The following is a 20,385-nucleotide window of genomic DNA, read 5'->3' as shown; positions in this document are numbered from 1 at the left end:
GATAACAGCTGATAAATTTGAAAATTGGTGAACAGGACCCATAAAATGGCGATTTGCAATGCATCAAGGGATTTGTCATGACTGTATTTATAGACCTGCTGGAGCTCGGAATACCTGACCGCTCTCGGTGTGTACTCACCATAAATCGAGCTAACACATTTTCTATTGTTGTCGAGAAAATAATTACTTAAGTGTGACAGAAATCCTTATGAATAATTTGATTGATTCTACTTTTACTCTACTGATAGCGCATAGTTTTTTGAAGAGAGAATAATAGAAATTATTTTACAGTATTATTATTACAGTACTTAAATTAAATTAATAACTATTACAGTAATAATAATTAAATTATTATTACAGTACTTCTCATGCTAGACTAGACAACATCTCTTTATAATGCTCCATGACTCAATAACCTGTAATCGGTTCAAATGATGAGAATTTCATTTCAGTTAATCTAATCTAACTGATTTTACAAAATCTTGTCTGATATTTTCATTTTCTATGATATTTGTTGTTTTGCTTTGATAGCACTTCGAATGCAATTTTGACCTTAGAGTTGACTGTACTTCTTTCTTGACAGTTGAAAAACAATGTCTTTCTTCACAATAATTATCAACAATACCAAATTTTTATCTCTAATATTATGAATAAGTATATCATTTCGTGATTATTTTCAAATAAATAAATTAGCGGTTTCTGATGCATGTACTTTTAGTTTTAGTGCAGTAGCTTATATTTATTTTTTGTTAAGCTTTTTTGAATGTTGTTTTGGGCAATTAAATAAATTCATTCAATTCAATTGTTATGGATAAGAATAATGGCCCATATGAATAAAACCAGAGCAAATGCTCATGAGCAAAAGCATGGAGCATAAGGTTTTGCTCTGAGCAAAAGGTAGAAGCAAAAGCATTTGCTCATTTTTATATGAATAAGCTTACCTTATACTCTTACCTTATGCTCCTGAGCTCTGGAGCAAATGCTCACGTATTTTGAAGATTTTTCTTCAGCTGATTCGCTTTTGTGGCCTTAATTTGGTTTTATAGCTCACGGAAGCGCTAAATATGCAAATAGGGTGCACCGCTTGTGTTTGCGTCCGTCTGCTCTGTTTTCTATTTATGAATAGAGTTTTAGGTTAGTTGAGTTTAGAATTCTAAAATAATAGCGTGAAAAAAGTCATCTCTATAATAATCTTCAGCATATTCTTATTTCTTATAATAGCCTTCTTATAATGCGTCTACACTCTCATCTTCTTAAATGCCTATTTCCTATTTTGTGATGCCTATCTTTTAAACAGTACAGCTATCTTTTGTATTTATTCTTTTGTAGGGATAATGGTGATATATATCATGGTTGAATCTAAAAAGAGTTTTATAGTTCTCAACTATTGGTTGTGATCGTATCTGGTATAGTTTCCTCTTCTCATACGAATTAGTTGAGCCATTTACTATGAGCAAAAGGTGATAAGCTGCTCTCTAGATTAGACTCACCTTTTTGAAGCATTTGCTTCAAAAGTTGAGCAAATGCTATAGTTTATTCATGCAATTTGAGCAAAAGCTTTACTTGAGCAAATGCTCAAACTATTTTTTTGATGAGCATGAGCAAAAGGTTTTGCTCACGTTTATTCATAGAAAAATGAAGAAAAGCTCCATACTTTAGAAGCATGAGCAATGCTCAACTTTATTCATATGGCCCATTATCTCTTGAATAATGGAGTTAAAGACTTTCTGCTTGGGAAAAACGCATAACGCCCGTTATGACACTGAAGCACAGTATACATACAGTATGGAAACTCGGCTAGTACCCTGGCGCAAAAATCCACCATCTTGTTAGAAAGTTTCGCATTGTAATAGTATCGATGGGAGGTTCGGATCACTTTACTGATCCGGATCAATTGATCTCGTTCACTGCCGCGAGCCAGTCAGAAGACCAGGATTAGAACTTCCTAAGGTCACGTGACGTGTCTAGTATTTGTGCCATGTAAAAAGCATTAGGCGTTTGATTGAAAGTTTCCATTCTGTATCTATTCTGTGACTGAAGGCTGTTCCACATTTGGATTTGTAGCCTCTCGTGAACAAGTGACCTTGAACTGACCTTGGCATCAGAGCCAGAGCAGGACAGCCTCGTCAGGTGATTCTCATATGTTGGCAGCATTGAGCTTGTTGTAGGGTGGCAGCCTGACCACCAACTGGTGGGGTGAGGGGTGTGATAGCTGGGTTGAGTTGGTACCACTGCTTCCACTGATGCCACCACCCATAGGCTGCTGATGACTGCCCATCCACTGTCGCAGTCTGCAAACAAACATAACATTTTTCATTAATAATAATAATAGTAATTCAGTCTTATTATTATTGTCTTATCATTCATTTTCAAGATTAACAGTTTGTTTTACTTTGTCTAAAGCCGGGTTCAGACGCTCAAGTTGACCATCAGTCTTTTGCTCAAGCAAAAGACGGATCGTTTGGTTCAAGCAAAAGACGGATGTAAAATTGCGTCCACACGCATCCGTCTTATGTCGTCCGTTTTCCTATTTTTGTGCTCACAAGCTTAGTTCTTGATATGGTTCATTGAGTCTGAATTGCATACGGTTGTTATATATCCGGTAGATCAGTAATAATTATATCGTATTTTTTCGCTGATTCAACTGGATAATGCTATATTTAACAACATAATGACAAAAATATTACTGTTAATCGCTAAATGGCTAAATATCTCATTGAAAGCTTGACAAACTGAAAACTTGATCTATTGAACTCTTGAAGAATTGGAAATAGGCCTATAACTATCCTCGGTAAATTGAGAATCTATATGCAAAATTTCAAGTTAAACAGTCCAGTAGTTGGACGTGATGATGCGTCATTCGAGAATTTCCTATCCCGACCGTGTATATGCCAATTCTTTCCTTTATTATATTATAGATCTAAAACTACTGTACGAATTTATTTGTCAGTGTACCTGGCATGTATTTCGGGGAAGTGTGGCCGGCGAATGGGCACCTCATGCCAGCACTCCATCATGACAGAGTACATGCGCGAGGGGCAGTCCTCAGGGCAGGGCAGCAGTTGCCTCGACCGGATCATGTCGATCACCTCCTGGTTGCTGTAGCCGTAGTATGGCTGAAATATAACCACAATCATTAAAAATTACTGCAAAACTGTATCCATAGTGTGGCTAAAACAACCACAAACCACAATCAATCTTTGAAACCATGGAAAAAAGGTAGCAAATCTTTGGTCTATGTAAAATCTGACAAAGCATCTATTGGAACGGTTTCACTTGTTATTCGTTCCGCTACTACGTAGACATCATGTCGTCATCATGTCTGTCTGTCTGCGCGCTGTGTCTTTTGTGCGTCTGCGCTGACCAGTGACGTCACAGTCGCGGTTCTTTGCCACTGCCCTAGTCAGCTGGTTTTCTATACTTTTATTCGTATTTTTTCGTCGGATTGTTTGCCGTTGCAATTTTAATATTTGTGCTATTCGATTTTTTTAGAATTTAATTTGTCTTTAGGCATCTTACCTTTTAGATATGTTACTTTTTCACCATTCGGTTGCGAGCGCTTTGCCTACGTTTCTAACACATCCGGCAGCTTGCCTTTTTTTCATTGTAGCTTGCAGCGTCTCCGTGTCTTTTCAATGGTGGATAGTCGAGTGTGCTTCCTGCGCTCGGTCTAAACCTTTCATCTGAATTCATCGGAACTTACAAAACCTTTTAAAGTGTGAATTATTCTTCAGATTAATTCGTTTGTTCTATTCTTCAGTGTGATTCAATTATTCATCGATTTCTTCACTCAGTTACTCTGTTAAAATTGGATAAACTTTGTCTAAAATTGCAACTCGTGTAAGCGTTTCATCGCTATTTATTTGATCTACAGAACCTTTTTAAGTGTGAATATTCTTCAGATTAATTCGTTTGTTCTATTCTTCAGTGTGATTCAATTATTCATCGATTTCTTCACTCAGTTACTCTGTTAAAATTGGATAAACTTTGTCAAAAATTACAACCTCGTGTAAGCTTCAGTTGCCATTTTTCTACAATTGGCTTCACCTCGTGAAACTCAAACTTTCAAGTGCATCATCTCTACCGTTTGGAAATCAATCCAAAAACTCCACAACTTGAAGATCGGATTATTCGTTTGGAATTCTACTTGCTCCAGCCTACATTTCCATTGGGGATTCGCCTGCTGTAGTGGACGTTTCCATGCTTGTCATCGCATGGCCAGATCACTTCATCGCTTGCTGATGTCCTGTTCCTGTTGGTATTGCGGAGTCGTTGCCTGTCTGCCTGGCCGCATCTCCTCTTCATAATTTTATTCAGGTTATGTAAATCGTTCTTTTCAATTTTCATTTACGTATGCATCATTATTGTTTTATAATGTCTATCTTGACATTCTATCACTGAGGCTACCGACGCCTACCTATTGTTTAGTTAATGTCTATCTTGACATTCATTTCACTGAGGCCATCGACGCCTATTAATTCATTGGATTTGACAGCTACCCTTGGCTTTACAAGTGATTTTCTGAGGCCACGGACGCCTACTAATTGTTTTATTAATGTCTATCTTGACATTCAATTCACTGAGGCCACTCGCCTACTTATTATTTTATTAATGTCTATCTTGACATTCATTCACTGAGGCCACTGACGCCTACTTTTATTTATTAATGTCTATCTTGACATGCAATTCACTAAGGCCACCGACGCCTATTATTCATTTATTTAACAGCTACCCTTGGCTTCACAAGTGATTTTCTGAGGCCACTGACGCCTATATATTGTATTCAATTGTAGCAATTATTCTTTGGATTTGACAGCTACCCTTGGCTTCACAAGTGATTTTCTGAGGCCACTGTCGCCTATTACTCGTTCTAATTGATGTCTGTCTTGACATTCAATTCATTGAAGGCCCATGTCGCCTTATTCAACCCGGACTGTCCTCATTGTATTTATTAGCTACCCTTAGCTCTTAAGTGATATTTTAAGGCCAGTAACGCCTATTAATTGTTAGATCGAAGTCTATTTGGACATTCAAATCACTGAAGGCCTATGCCGCATATATTTTTATACGTTACTTGCTGAGCATTTTTTTACAGCTTATTGTCATTTTTAATCATTATTATTGTACCTTAGTAATAACTTTCATTATAGCACTCAATTTATATTCATTTCAGGTATCATTATTAATACCTTTGCATTTATTGCAATATCATTAATACCAATATCATTAATAATTTAATATCATTAATACCTTTGCAGTTATTGTCAGACCTCAATGGTCATTAATGTCATTGACCTAATTTCATTTAAATTTTGTAGTTCTCTACATTATTTCACATGTTGTAATTTTCCCAAGATTTGACTAATTGTTTTTTGTATGCGGCTATCTGCCTATTATTATTTAAAGATTCAAAGACTTAACCTACTTACAATGTTTTGTATGTGGCCATCTGCCTATTATTATTTTATTGATCTCAAGATATTTGATTCAATGTTTGTATGTGGCCACCTGCCTATCATTATTTTATTGATCCCAAGAAATTTGACACAATTGTTTTTGTATGTGGCCATCTGCCTACTATTATCATCTTATTATTATTAAATCTTATATTGTTGATTCATTTAGTCTTTTATTGGCGTACTTACCACACTTCAAGCTATCAGTATTTTTATGCACAGAATTCAAAGATTTATTTGTAGGTATTTATACCAACTATCATCCACAGTCCACTGCCCTGCCCTTGGATTCTGTCATAAAAATTGGTTCATCCGGGCCAGATTTCCTGATCCAGTGTTCACTTAGGATAATTGTTAATTGGACCAATTGTAAAAATTGGTCCTCTGGCCCGTTCATTTTTGACCCAGTGTTACCTAGGATAATTGTTAATTTTTATTACCCATTTCTTGGTCCATTGAACCTTGGGGTTTCAGTGACCGTGTGCCTAATAGTCTAGCTTGACGCCAATGATTAGGTCCCACTCTAGAGTATATTTTATTTCATTGTACTTTTGTATGTTTATATTGTTTAATATTAAGCATTCACACACTTGTTTCAAATTTTCAGTACTGGCTGCAACTCAAAGCACGCTGCGACGTGTATGCACCAGTTATCAACTATCTTGTACCCTGAGAGACTGAACCGCACTGAACTGGTCACAGACGGCTATTGCGCATTGAGAAAACAACACACGGCAAACTACACCGCCTTGCGAGCTCGCTACTTGACTCGCCGCACAGCAAGCTTGATACAACTTGCCTCAAACGCACAGGCGTGCCTCTCTGCGTACTGGACCAGCGCCCAAGGTTGCTTATTGGCGCAGCAATCGCATTGCTACAGTGCACTATCGTGTCATTCACTCAGGTTTTTCTGTTAATTTTTAAGCATGTCTGATCATGAGGAAGATTCACTTCCTGAGCCTTCTGCTCTTTTCAATACAAGAGACAATTTACACCAGGAAATAGATTGGTTCATAACCAGCTATAACGATTATGTTGTGGACACTGAAGCCACTTATTATCAACTATTGACTGTAAAAAACGAACTAGGTTCTCTTAGAATTAAGTATGATAAGATACATCAACAATTATCGAATTCAGAGTTGCAAGCACAGGACACTTCAACTCATTTTGAGATACTCAATAAGTTTATCTCCATTACCTCTAAGGCAAACGCTGCATTAACTGCCTTTGAAAGCAGACAACGCAACAATGAGGCCACTGCTGGTGCTTCCCAGCGGCCAACATCTCAAAACGCACATTTGGCAAATTTTCAGTTGCCTCAGATTCCGCTTCCACGCTTCAATGGGGAGCTTTCAAAATGGCAAGCATTCTCAAGTGCTTTTACTAATATTATTGGTAATCAAGATAACATTAATGATTCATTGAAATTTTTCTATCTTCGTCAATCACTCAGTGGTGAAGCTCTTGCTAGAGTGGAACACATTGAAGCTGACGAAAATGGTTTTCAGCTTGCATGGAACCTCTTAAGGGAGAGGTATGACAACAAGAGATTAATTGCTGCCAGGCACGTCACGGCAATTGAATCTCTGCCTACCATAAAGCGTAACTGTCCGCAATCATTACGGGCATTCATTGACTTTTGCAAGTCCCACATCACCGCACTCGAAGCGCTTCAACTTGGAGTCCAGGATCAAGGACTTGTTGTATATGCACAAAATGTTGTTGCAGTTGGATACTGCTACTGTTCGAGAATGGGAAAAGAGTGTTGGTATACACGACATTCCCACCATTGATAAATTTTGGAATTTTTTGGAATCACAATGCAAAATCATGGAAGCTGTTGCTTCAAGCTCAGCTAACCATCATCAAGGAAATGTACAGCAAGGTACATCCAACTCGGTTGGTGCTCATAGCAAGCCGAAGTTCAACCAAAATCAATCGAATGTTCAAGCTAGGATGCAGGTTACTACCTCTTCTATGTCACCTTGTAGTTTTTGTAATTCTGTTGGTCATTTTCCAAATCGTTGTAATGAATTATTGAAGTTACAGGTTACTGATCGTTGGAATGCTGTCCGTGACAAAAGGTTATGTTATAATTGCCTCAAGCCTTTTGCACCCAATCATGTTTGTTCGGACAAATCGTGTACACTTTGTGGTAAGAGTCACCACACTGTTCTTCACAGGTCGTATCCTCAATCACGGGACACTCAGCCTACTTCTAAGGATAAGGTAACTTCAAATCTTATTCATTCTCAATCTTTTGCTCCCTCCAAGGGTAAGAATGCTGTTTTGAATTCCGTCATGGTTCAGAATGCGGAAACAACTAAGCAAGCTGTTTCTCATGCAGAACAGCCTCAGAAGAGCTCTCATGTCACGATGAGCTCTACTTCGTCACTGTGTTTGCAACAGCAATCAACTGTCGCTTTGTTACCTACTGCCGAGGTTTTGGTTCAAACTTCTAGTGGGGAATTTATTAAAGCAACCGCGCTTTTAGATTCTTGCTCTGATTGTAATTTGATGTCAACTAGGTTGGCTGAAAAATTGTCACTTGTTACTTTGTATTCTGACACTTTGATTCATAGTGTAGGTGAGAATAAGACCAAATCATCTATTTCTCATTCAGTTTGCTTGTCTTCATCTGATCGTTCGTGGTCGGTTGAAGAAAATTGTATTGTAGTTGATAGCATATCAGCTAATGTTCCTAGTGTGAACATCGATCTTTCTAAAAATTTCAATTCCCGTTGAACTTAAATTAGCGGATCCATTGTTTGATCAGCCTAAGCCTGTAGATTTGTTACTTGGTGCTGGCATATTCGCATCGATACTTCAGCCTGGTAAATTGTATCTAGCTCAAAATGCTCCCATTCTTCAGAAAACCAGTCTAGGTTGGGTCATATTTGGTCCTTGTAAAGCTATTCGTCCTATTGCAGCACCTCGTTCGTGCCTCCCCGCTTCACCTGTGGCTGCTCCCCGTAGGGTCATGTCGAATTTTCTAACTTCAAATGATGTCTCTCATCAGTTAGAGAAATCAGTTCAGGAAAACAGTTCTCAATCAGTTCAGGTATTAGCTACCACTTCTTCTCATAATGATGTTATCTCAGGCATAATCAATAGTTGCTCAACTCATCACAAAATCGTTCGTACAACAGCGTATGTTCTACGGTTCATTCATAATTGTAAAAAACAAAATTCAGTCACTCCGCGTTTTGGTCAATTAACTATCTCTGAAATTTCAGAAGCTGAAAATTGTATCTTCAAATCTATTCAAGAAGAAGCTTTCTCTGCCGAACTTAAAGCATTGCGTCAAAATCAGGAGCTATTGCCTAATAGTTCTATTAAAGCCTTGTCACCATTCATTCACTCAGATTCTCTGCTCAGAGTTGGTGGACGTTTGCAAAATGCAAAAATGCTTCCTTTGATTACAAACATCAAATATTGTTGCCTAGCAATCACAAATTCACTCGTGCATTGATTGTTGCTCACCATCGTCGTATAAGTCATGCTGGGGTGCAGGCCACCATGGCCAGTGTAAGACAACGATTTTGGTTTCCCTCCACCCGTCGCACCATCAAAAGTGTATTGCGGCATTGCATATTGTGTTTTCGCTTTTCGGCTCTTCGTTCTGAGCAAATCATGGGTAGTTTACCAGCGGCCCGCGGTCAGGCCAATGTTCCCTTTTACAATTGTGGTTTGAATTACGCCGGTCCTATTTCCATTCGTGTAGGCGGCCCCAGATCTCGTACTTTTTCTCCACCACTCTTCAGAAAAAAGACCCACTCATCAACCATTCTTCAGAAAAAAGGCAAATGGTCAAGCAATTATGAAAATTTGAAGGTCGGTACAGTTGTCATCTTGAAGGATCCTGGTTACGCGCAGTCCACTTGGAAGCTGGCGCGCATTACTGAAGTTCATCCCGGTAAGGACGACAAGGTTCGAGTTGTCACTGTTCTCACTCCCTCCGGCACCTTTAAGAGGGCTATTTCGAGTTTAGCACCTCTTCCCATTGATGAGGATTCTAGTTAATCCCCTTGCTCTTATGGTTCATGTTGTATTTTCAGGTTTCATTGCTCTTTTCCCCTGGTTCTCACATGGGGCCCAGTTTTCAATTTCCAATTGCCTTGCCAGATTTTACATATTTCTTACTTTTTCTTATTGTGCCATACCCCTGTATGACACAAGGGGCCCAGTTTATGTAAAATCTGACAAAGCATCTATTGGAACGGTTTCACTTGTTATTCGTTCCGCTACTACGTAGACATCATGTCGTCATCATGTCTGTCTGTCTGTCTGCGCGCTGTGTCTTTTGTGCGTCTGCGCTGACCAGTGACGTCACAGTTGCGGTTCTTTGCCACTGCCCTAGTCAGCTGGTTTTCTATACTTTTATTCGTATTTTTTCGTCGGATTGTTTGCCGTTGCAATTTTAATATTTGTGCTATTCGATTTTTTAGAATTTAATCTTGTCTTTAGGCATCTTACCTTTTAGATATTTGTTACTTTTTCACCATTCGGTTGCGAGCGCTTTGCCTACGTTTCTAACACATCCGGCAGCTTGCCTTTTTCATTGTAGCTTGCAGCGTCTCCGTGTCTTTTTCAATGGTGGATAGTCGAGTGTGCTTCCTGCGCTCGGTCTAAACCTTTCATCTGAATTCATCGGACTTACAAAACCTTTTTAAAGTGTGAATTATTCTTCAGATTAATTCGTTTGTTCTATTCTTCAGTGTGATTCAATTATCATCGTTTCTTCACTCAGTTACTCTGTTAAAATTGGATAACTTTGTCTAAAATTGCAACCTCATGTAAGCATTCAGCGCTATTTATTTGATCTACAGAACCTTTTTAAAGTGTGATTATTCTTCAGATTAATTCGTTTGTTCTATTCTTCAGTGTGATTCAATTATCATCGATTTCTTCACTCAGTTACTCTGTTAAAATTGGATAACTTTGTATGAAATTGCAACCTCGTGTAAGTGTCATCGCTATTTATTTGATCTACAGAACCTTTTTAAAGTGTGAATTATTCTTCAAATTATCGTTTTTCTATTCTTCAGTGTGATTCAATTATTCATCGAGTTCTTCACTCAGTTACTCTGTAAAATTGGATAAACTTTGTCAAAAATTACAACCTCGTGTAAGCTTCAGTTGCCATTTTTCTACAATTGGCTTCACCTCGTGAACTCAAACTTTCAAGTGCATCATCTCTACCGTTTGGAAATCAATCCAAAAACTCCACAACTTGAAGATCGGATTATTCGTTTGGAATCTACTTGCTCCAGCCTACATTTCCATTGGGGGATTCGCCTGCTGTAGTGGACGTTTCCATGCTTGTCATCGCATGGCCATATCACCATCGCTTGCTGATGTCCTGTTCCTGTTGGTATTGCGGAGTCGTTGCCTGTCTGCCTGGCCGCATCTCCTCTTCATAATTTTATTCAGGTTATGTAAATCGTTCTTTTCAATTTTCATTTACGTATGCATCATTATTGTTTTATTAATGTCTATCTTGACATTCTATTCACTGAGGCTACCGACGCCTCCTATTGTTTTATTAATGTCTATCTTGACATTCTTTCACTGAGGCCACGACGCCTATTAATTCATTGGATTTGACAGCTACCCTTGGCTTTACATTGATTTTCTGAGGCCACGGACGCCTACTAATTGTTTTATTAATGTCTATCTTGACATTCAATTCACTGAGGCCACTGACGCCTACTTATTATTTTATTAATGTCTATCTTGACATTCAACTCACTGAGGCCACTGACGCCTACTTATTATTTGATTAATGTCTATCTTGACATGCAATTCACTAAGGCCACCGACGCCTATTAATTCATTGTATTTAACAGCTACCCTTGGCTTCACAAGTGATTTTCTGAGGCCACTGACGCCTATATAATTGTATTCATTGTAGCAATTATCTTTGGATTTGACAGCTACCTTGGCTTCAATGATTTTCTGAGGCCACTGTCGCCTATTACTCGTTCTAATTGATGTCTGTCTTGACATTCAATTCATTGAAGGCCCATGTCGCCTTATTCAACCCGGACTGTCCTCATTGTATTTATTAGCTACCCTTAGCTCTTAAGTGATATTTTAAGGCCAGTAACGCCTATTAATTGTTAGATCGAAGTCTATTTGGACGACTTCAAATCACTGAAGGCATCTGCATATATTTTTTTATACGTTCTTGCTGAGCATTTTTTACAGCTTATTGTCATTTTTAATCATTATTATTGTACCTTAGTAATAACTTTCATTATAGCACTCAATTTATATCATTTCAGGTATCATTATAATACCTTTGCATTTTGCAATATCTTATACCATATCATTAATAATTTAATATCATTAATACCTTTGCAGTTTTGTCAGACCTCAATGGTCATTAATGTCATTGACCTAATTCATTTAAATTTTGTAGTTCTCTACTTATTTCACATGTTGTAATTTTCCCAAGATTTGACTAATTGTTTTTTTGTATGCGGCTATCTGCCTATTATTATTTAAGATTCAAGACTTAACCTACTTACAATTGTTTTTGTATGTGGCCATCTGCCTATTTTATTTTATTGATCTCAAATATTGATTCAATGTTTGTATGTGGCCACCTGCCTACATTATTTTATTGATCCCAAGAAATTTGACACAATTGTTTTTGTATGTGGCCATCTGCCTACTATTATCATCTTATTATTATTAAATCTTATATTGTTGATTCATTTAGTCTTTTATTGGCGTACTTACCACACTTCAAGCTATCAGTATTTTTATGCACAGAATTCAAAGATTTATTTGTAGGTATTTATACCAACTATCATCCACAGTCCACTGCCCTGCCCTTGGATTCTGTCAGTCTATGTTAGAAATTACAGTCCAGATCCTGTAGCTTTGCCTATCGGCGGAGGGGCACTATACTACAATACTACCTGTTCAAAACCATCTAACATCTTTGAAAATCTACCTTACCATAAGCAACAGATGCTCTTTTGTGTCTTCTCAAAAGCAACGTGTTGCATCTGAAAAGATACACAAGGAGCTTTTTGAGTTATGTCATTTTAGCACAACACAGTTTACAGTCCGTGTCCTGTAGCTTTGCCATCTATTTTCAATACTACCCGTTCAAAAGCATTGAACATTTTTGAAAATGAATCCTTCCATAAGCAGCAGATGCACTTTAGTATCTTCTCAAAAGCAACGCGTTGCATCTGAAAAGATACACAATGAGCTCTTTGGAGTTATGTCATTTTAGCACAACACAGTTTAGAGTCCGTGTCCTGTAGCTTTGCCATCTATTTTCAATACTACCCGTTCAAAAGCATTGAACATTTTTGAAAATGAATCTTTCCATAAGCAAAAGATGCACTTTTGTATCTTCTCAAAAGCAACGTGTTGCATCCGAAAAGATACACAAGGAGCTTTTTGGAGTTATGACATTTTAGCACAACACAGTTTACAGTCCGAGTCCTGTAGCTTTGCCTATCGGCGAAGGGCCACTAGACCACAATACTACCAAAACTAAAACATTGATCATTTTTGAAAATGAATCTTTCCATAAGCAACAGATGCTCTTTTGTATCTTCTCAAAAGCAACGTGTTGCATCTGAAAAGATACACAAGGAGCTTTTTGTAGTTATGTCATTTTAGCACAACACAGTTTACAGTCCGAGTCCTGTAGCTTTGCCTATCGGCGGAGTGCCACTAGACTACAATACTACCCAATCAAAAACATTGATCATTTTTGAAAATGAATCTCTCCATAAGCAACAGATGCTCTTTTGTATCTTCTCAAAAGCAACGTGTTGCATCTGGAAAGATACCCAAGGAGCTTTTTGGAGTTATATCATTTTAGCACAACACAGTTTACAGTTCGAGTCCTGTAGCTTTACCTATCGGCGGAGGACCACTAGACTACAATACTACCCGCGCAAAAACATTGAACATTTTTGAAAATGAATCTTTCCATAAGATACAGATGCACTTTTGTATCTTCTCTAAAGCAACGTGTTGCATCTGAAAAGATACACAAGGAGCTTTTTGGAGTTATGTCATTTTAGCACAACACAGTTTACAGTTCGAGTCCTGTAGCTTTACCTATCGGCGGAGGGCCACTAGACTGCAATACTACCCGTCCAAAAACATTGAACATTTTTGAAAATGAATCTTTCCATAAGATACAGATGCACTTTTGTATCTTCTCGAAAGCAACGTGTTGCATCTGAAAAGATACACAAGGAGCTTTTTGAGTTGTCATTTTAGCACAACACAGTTTACAGTCAGAGTCCTGTAGCTTTACCTATCGGCGGAGGGCCACTAGACTACAATACTACCCGTCCAAAAACATAGAACATTTTTGAAAATGAATCTTTCCATAAGCAACTGATGCTCTTTTGTATCTTCTCAAAAGCAACGTGTTGCATCTGAAAAGATACACAAGGAGCTTTTTGGAGTTGTCATTTTAGCACAACACAGTTTACAGTTCGAGTCCTGTAGCTTTACCTTTCGGCGGAGAGCCACTATACTACAATACTACCCGTCCAAAAACATTGAATATTTTTGAAAATGAATCTTTCCATAAGCAACAGATGCACTTTTGTATCTTCTCAAAAGCAACGCGTTGCATCTGAAAAGATACACAAGGAGCTTTTTGGAGTTATGTCATTTTAGCACAACACAGTTTACAGTCCGTGTCCTGTAGCTTTGCCATCTATTTTCAATACTACCCGTTCAAAAGCATTGAACATTTTTGAAAATGAATATTAAGATACAGATGCACTTTTGTATCTTCTCAAAAGCAACGTGTTGCATCTGAAAAGATACACAAGGAGCTTTTTGGAGTTATGTCATTTTAGCACAACACAGTTTACAGTCAGAGTCCTGAGCTTTGCCTACCGGCTTATACTTTAAAATTTTGAGTGGAAGCCTATCAGCTGACATTCAGCTTCTATTACCATTGTTGGTGATACGTTGCAACTCTCTCATTTATTTTATTTAGCGTATGGCAGATACACAACACATATAAAGCTCATGATTCTAAATGTCTACATATGCACTATATTTTTTCAATTTCTTCAAGATATTGTGTAGTTTTTGGTCAGGAGAACATAAGTTTGTCTGACCGCCATTAATTGCTATTCCATTTAGCGTTACCCAATGTGCACCATGTAGGCGAATTAGCGTTACACATATTCAAGTAAAAAACTGATTGCTGGAACGATTTTGAGGTTGAAGAAGGTTGAAACTCAATTTCCAATTTTTCCAGAAAAAACAAAACATTTTCAACTCTCTCATTCATGGAGAATCACTGTGTGTAGGGAGCTCTCTTCAAGGAAGCTCTGTAGGGAGCTTCCTCCATCTAGGGATCACGGGTCTATGAAGCCTGATGTTTTTGCAAAGCCGTGAATATTACCCCGCCAACCATACCTTGCCTATATGCCGTTTCAAAGTCACGAAGGGAAAGCTACGGGACGCGTACTGTACTGAAAAACTCTTTTTGTCATAGTCATCAATTTCAGCTGTTTTACATCCATGAAATCAAGCCGGTAAACAGCTAATTGTAGAGCAAATAAACATACGATTCTCATTACAGCATACTATACTGTAATAAAATCATATTTTTTCTTTACAGTAGAGTATGTTTCCTAGTTTCCGAATTTGGAACAGCAGAACTGGTACAAAAGCCGCCTTTTAGCGCTCCAGGTGGAAGTTTTGTCAACTACAATCAAGAAATTCCTGATTCGAACTTGTACGTTAAGGTGCGTACAGATATACGCGCCGCGAACATGAGCAATTCACTTTCAATCAGCTGACTATTTATCTGTATTTTCACAGAAACGGTAGATACAGATATAAAAGCTTGGCATCACCTGATTAAAAGTGAATTGATCGTGTTCGCGGCGCGTAAATCTGTACGCACCTTTATGTTTATAGAATGCATGTAGTACTGTCAGCACAAGCAGGTAATGTTTTCTGTTTCTCAATAATTCTTTTCTAGATTATTATGACAAAAAATAGTGTAAGTTACTTGGACGTGAATGTCTTTTGCAGTGCTCGAATGAAATTCTAGTCTCGACTAACGCCTCGACTAGAAACATCATTCTCGCCTGCAAAACGGCCCTTCCCGTACGTGTGACTTGAGATACTATTAATTCATCCAAGAGAAGACAACGAAAATCCCTCATTACAACTTACAGAAAAACTTTTCAATTCCTCCAGAAAGCACGTCTAGCATATTTCAGAAGTCACTGGAAAACTCCATAATTCATCGAGGGAACACAACTAGAATATACCATTGACACTTGGAGCAAAACTCTACAATTCTCCAAGAAAACACGTCTAAAGATCAATAACGACTGTATATGCAAACGGTTCCCGAGATCTTGTTCAACTAAGGGTGGTCACACACCAGTTAGTCAAGACAAGACTAGTCACGATTAGTCACAGTACTTCACATAGTTGCTTATGAAGCAACTTACCCCGATTAGTCATTGCAATTAGACATGTCTTCATATTCAACTATGTAAAGTATTGTGACTAAATGTGTCATGTCTTGTCTTGTTTAGCCTAAGCACGCTTTGAGAACCAAACAAAATCGTCATACTAGCTACTGGAATAGATCTGATTGAAACCTGTTCATTCATTTATTTGTAGAGCAAACAATCCCCCAAAAATCGTCTATAAATACGGCTCTTGGTTTTGCATCTTCATTTCTTCATCTTCATCAGAGTTAAAAATTAACTGAAAAAATATTTGGTCTCGAACCAGCAATTTTACTACGTTAATCACGTGTGCTACCAATAACGCCACGGAATCACTAGGAGAAAGCTCTGTTTAGTTGGGCTTTTATCGCTGAGTAAACTTTTAATTCGAGTTTTCCAAATAATCAAATACAATATTGCAAATAATGACAAAGACATACCTGGAGTCCATAGCTATAGATTTCCCACAATACGACACCATAGCTCCACACATCTGACTCGGTTGTGAACTTTCCATAGAGTATGGATTCAGGAGGCATCCACCGTACAGGAAGTAATGACTTAGATTGTACCCTGAAATCAAATGAAATTATTTATTTCAAACTAGCAGGTAACCCGTGCTACACAAAGGTCCAATTATTAAAAACTTGACAAGCTGACAACTTGACCTACTAAAATCTTGAAAAATTTAATGACCACTATCAATCAAAGTTAGCAAAATATTAAAATCTGGAAGCATTCCAAATTGAAAACCTGACAAACTGAAAACTTGACTTAATGAAATCTTGAATAATTTAAAATAGGCCTACAACCATCCTTGGTAATTCAAGAATCGATATGCAAAATTTCAAGTTCATCAGTCCAGTTGTTCAGACGTGATGATGCGTCATTCGTGAATTTTCTATCCCGTACGTGTATAAACCAATTCTTTCCTTTTTTATAGTATAGATTATTTTAAAGAAGAATGAACAGTTGATATTAAATCAGATATACCGGTATCAGCTGTCTTCTACAGAAGGCAGTGGCATGGCAGAAAACCGACAACGCTGTTTTCTATTGCTATAACGTGGGCTTCACTATAGTTATTTTAAGGTTTGTAACTTCAGAAGCAAATTCTATTCTATTCCAAAAACACATTTTCTCAAACGATGAAATTTGTTTTTTTCAAGACGATGAATCCAAAATTATAATCATAATAGAACTGCAACAGAAGACAAATATGTAGAAAATAATAAAGAAACACCATTATTATTAAATAATTAGCAAATTATTTTACAAAGCTTGTTGTCTATCATTCGACAAAACAAAGAGCACTACACTTTTCAAGCTCAGCAACTTCACTGAACAATTAGGCTATATATTTGAATAATTAGAAATTATCTTGCATTATGATTGTGTTATCATTGTTAAATAAATACATGAATAAATTATCTACTCACCTATAGTAATCAGAAGAATATATATCTCTTGACAATCCAAAGTCGGATATTTTAACAGTGAGCTTGTCCCCCACCAGGCAATTCCTGGCAGCTAGGTCTCTATGCACATAGTGGTGACTGCACAGGTATTCCATACCTATAAAATAGTTGAGAATTGAATACAAGATGACATAAACCATAACGTTTGTCAAGATGACCATAGCATTAACATCAATAACATTTACATTTATAATAACATTATAATAGGTCATTAACAAATGGTCATAAATTATATTTGAAGTGAGCCCTCGCTCCTCGATCATGAACATTACGGGAGATGTTAGCTCTTCTTGCGTTTCACTCTGGCTCCCCGGTCGATCATCAATCGATCTGCTCGAGTGACGTTCGATTGCGGAGCAGAGCGAAAGTCTGTACGCACCTTTACACAAAAAGCTACTAACAGTATTGTGGTATTTTACTGGCTACAGTGTACAGTATACAATCAAACTTTGCCAAAAATCGAAAGAAGTTGAGTTTAGGTTCAACTTGCCACATGTTTTGATACTTATTCTCTTCAAACAATTTTTACTCAACAGTAACATCAACTGTATGTGAAGATGATTCCGCCATAATATGTGGATTACGTTTCAGGCATTTTTATTTACTTCTTAGTATGTCTATTGTATTTCAATACATTGAATGAAAACATCTTGATGTTGTTAAAACCACTAATTTATTGGAAATTTATGTGATACTAGCTTCGTTTGTTACACCTAGTTTTGATTTATAAATAGACGTTTTATGCCTCGATTTGTGATAGACACAAGTCACCATTCAAATAAGGCACTACTCATAATACCGAGATTCAAATCGTACAACTTTCAATTCGACTTACTCAAAATTGTGTAATAAAAACATTATTTCAATCAATTAATTTTAATACATAAAATGAGAAATGTTACTACTTTTTCAACGAACGCGACGTTTTTCTCGTCCATATTAAGCTATTTCACACTTCAAATTCTAACCCACTCTTTTTAAACCTTTAGGATACTCAAGTCTCACGTCTCACGGCGACCAGCATGTCAGTTGCCAAGGTATCCTGAACGTTCAAAAATTAGGGTTAGAATTTGAAGTAAAATAGCGTAAATATAAACGAGTTCGTTGAAAAAGTAGTAACATTTCTCATTTCATATCATAAAAAAATTGATTAAAATAGACTTTTACTACACAATTTTAAATAAGTTGAAGTCTTAAAAACTTATACTGGTGACTGGAGTCGTACGATTTGAGTCGTGGTAGTGTGAGCAGTGCCTAAAATCTCATCAAGACATAGACCATCCGAAAACTACAGAGCCACCTAATACTCAACCTTGATCAACACAAGGGCCATCCGAATAGTACATAGTCACATAAATATAAGACTGATTAACTTTACTAATTCTCTAGCAAAATCTGATGTATTTTTCTTATTTTTCTTTTGCACTTTGTATTTGTTTTCTTTTATCTTATAGTTGAAATCTTGGAAGTGTCATATTCATTTTGTTCAAGTCTATTTAACTTCTGTAACTGGGCACCCGTCGAAAAACCTTTGGGTTTGGCAGGACCCTCAATTGTTTTGAGTTATGAATAAAAATTTTGATTTGATTTGATTGGACACAAGGCCATCCAAAAAGCACACATCCACCTTAATAAAATTCAAAACTACGAGGGCCATCCAAAAAGTGTTGACTCACCAGCAGCAACCTGCACAGCAATATGCATGAAATCGGCCTGGTCGAGCGGCGGGCCATCGACGAGGCCATGCGACGAGGACACGTCGCACCTTGGCGAGTGCGCCATGAGGAACTCGTGCAGGTCTCCCTTGACCATAAACTCGAACAGCATGCAGAGCGGCTCGCCCGCCAGACACACGCCCAGCAGGCAGACGATGTTCGGGTGACGCAACTCCGACATCCAGTCGACCTCGCGACGGAAGTCGTTCACTGTCTTCGCCGTCGCGTTCTCTTTCAGCGTCTTGATCGCCACCAGCAGAGGCTGGCCGTCTGACGTCAGCACTTCACCTTTGTACACTTTGCCTGTGGGAAGGAGAGGTCGGATTAGAATGTAGATATTCAATCCATTCTAACACAGTGTACTCATTATTACGCAAGCAAACAGTTGAACGTCGTCAAATTATTGTAATTTGATAGATAGGTTTAAATATATTGAATCGATAGTAGGAGAGAATAGCTGAATATATAGATAGTATGATGCTTCATTGAACAAAAAAAGCAGGTGATCACTTCGCCTTTGTATACTTTGCCTGTGGGAAGGAGAGCTCAGATTAGAATGTAAATTGATAAATACAGAGTGGCTCACGATACGATCAAATATTTAGTTTTGTCATAGAAAGGCAGATACAACAAAATATTAGGCAGCAATAAAACAAATAAAAAAACATCTCTTCAGATACCTATAACTAACAATTTTAAAGATACTAGGCACTTCTGAAAGGTTACTTTGGTACTATATCATAATGATCAATAATACAGTAGAAATTACCCTTTAACTTATAAGTACACAACTCCTATCAACATTCAGTTACATTATTCCAAAAGTTGATATGAGTTGTGTACTTATAAGTTTAAAGTTAATTTCTACTGTATTATTTATACATTATGATATAGTGCCGAATTAACCTTTCAGAAGTGCCTAGTATCTTTAATTGTTAGTTATAGGTATCTGATGAGATGTTTTTTATTTTGCTGTATTGCTGATGTAAACAATAAAACTTGAAACTTGAGAAAGTATATTGTGAAAACAATACAGAAAAATGAGATATAACTTGTCTACTGTATACCTGGAGATTAGTTTCTGGCAATTATATGTTCAATGTGGCCACCTTCTTGTTTGATAACTGCTTCAACACGAACGCCTATGTTATTGGTGACTCGGCGACACATGCCTCGTTACATGCCTCAATGATTAGCATTCGCAGATCCATCGGTTGTTAGGATGTTCAGCGAAGATCTTCTCCTTCAGAAATCC

At 37.5% G+C, this 20,385-nt stretch overlaps 1 protein-coding gene across 1 annotated transcript; it reads right to left on the bottom strand.

Annotated features, from left to right (window-relative positions):
• Nucleotides 1-2,103: 2,103 nt before the first annotated feature.
• LOC120356018 (tyrosine-protein kinase transmembrane receptor Ror-like) lies at nt 2,104-19,433 on the bottom strand (the record flags this gene model as incomplete). The annotated part of the gene is made up of 5 exons (XM_039444797.1): nt 2,104-2,291; nt 2,956-3,116; nt 16,378-16,510; nt 17,377-17,512; nt 19,092-19,433. Coding segments are annotated over 5 exons (926 nt in total), but the record flags the coding sequence as incomplete, so codon positions are not given.
• Between the last annotated feature and the right edge of the window lie 952 nt (nt 19,434-20,385).

Source organism: Nilaparvata lugens, unplaced genomic scaffold, assembly GCF_014356525.2.
Source record: "Nilaparvata lugens isolate BPH unplaced genomic scaffold, ASM1435652v1 scaffold5540, whole genome shotgun sequence".
In the NCBI taxonomy this organism is placed as follows: Eukaryota; Metazoa; Arthropoda; class Insecta; order Hemiptera; family Delphacidae; genus Nilaparvata; species Nilaparvata lugens.
This window is presented reverse-complemented; position numbering and strand designations above follow the sequence as displayed.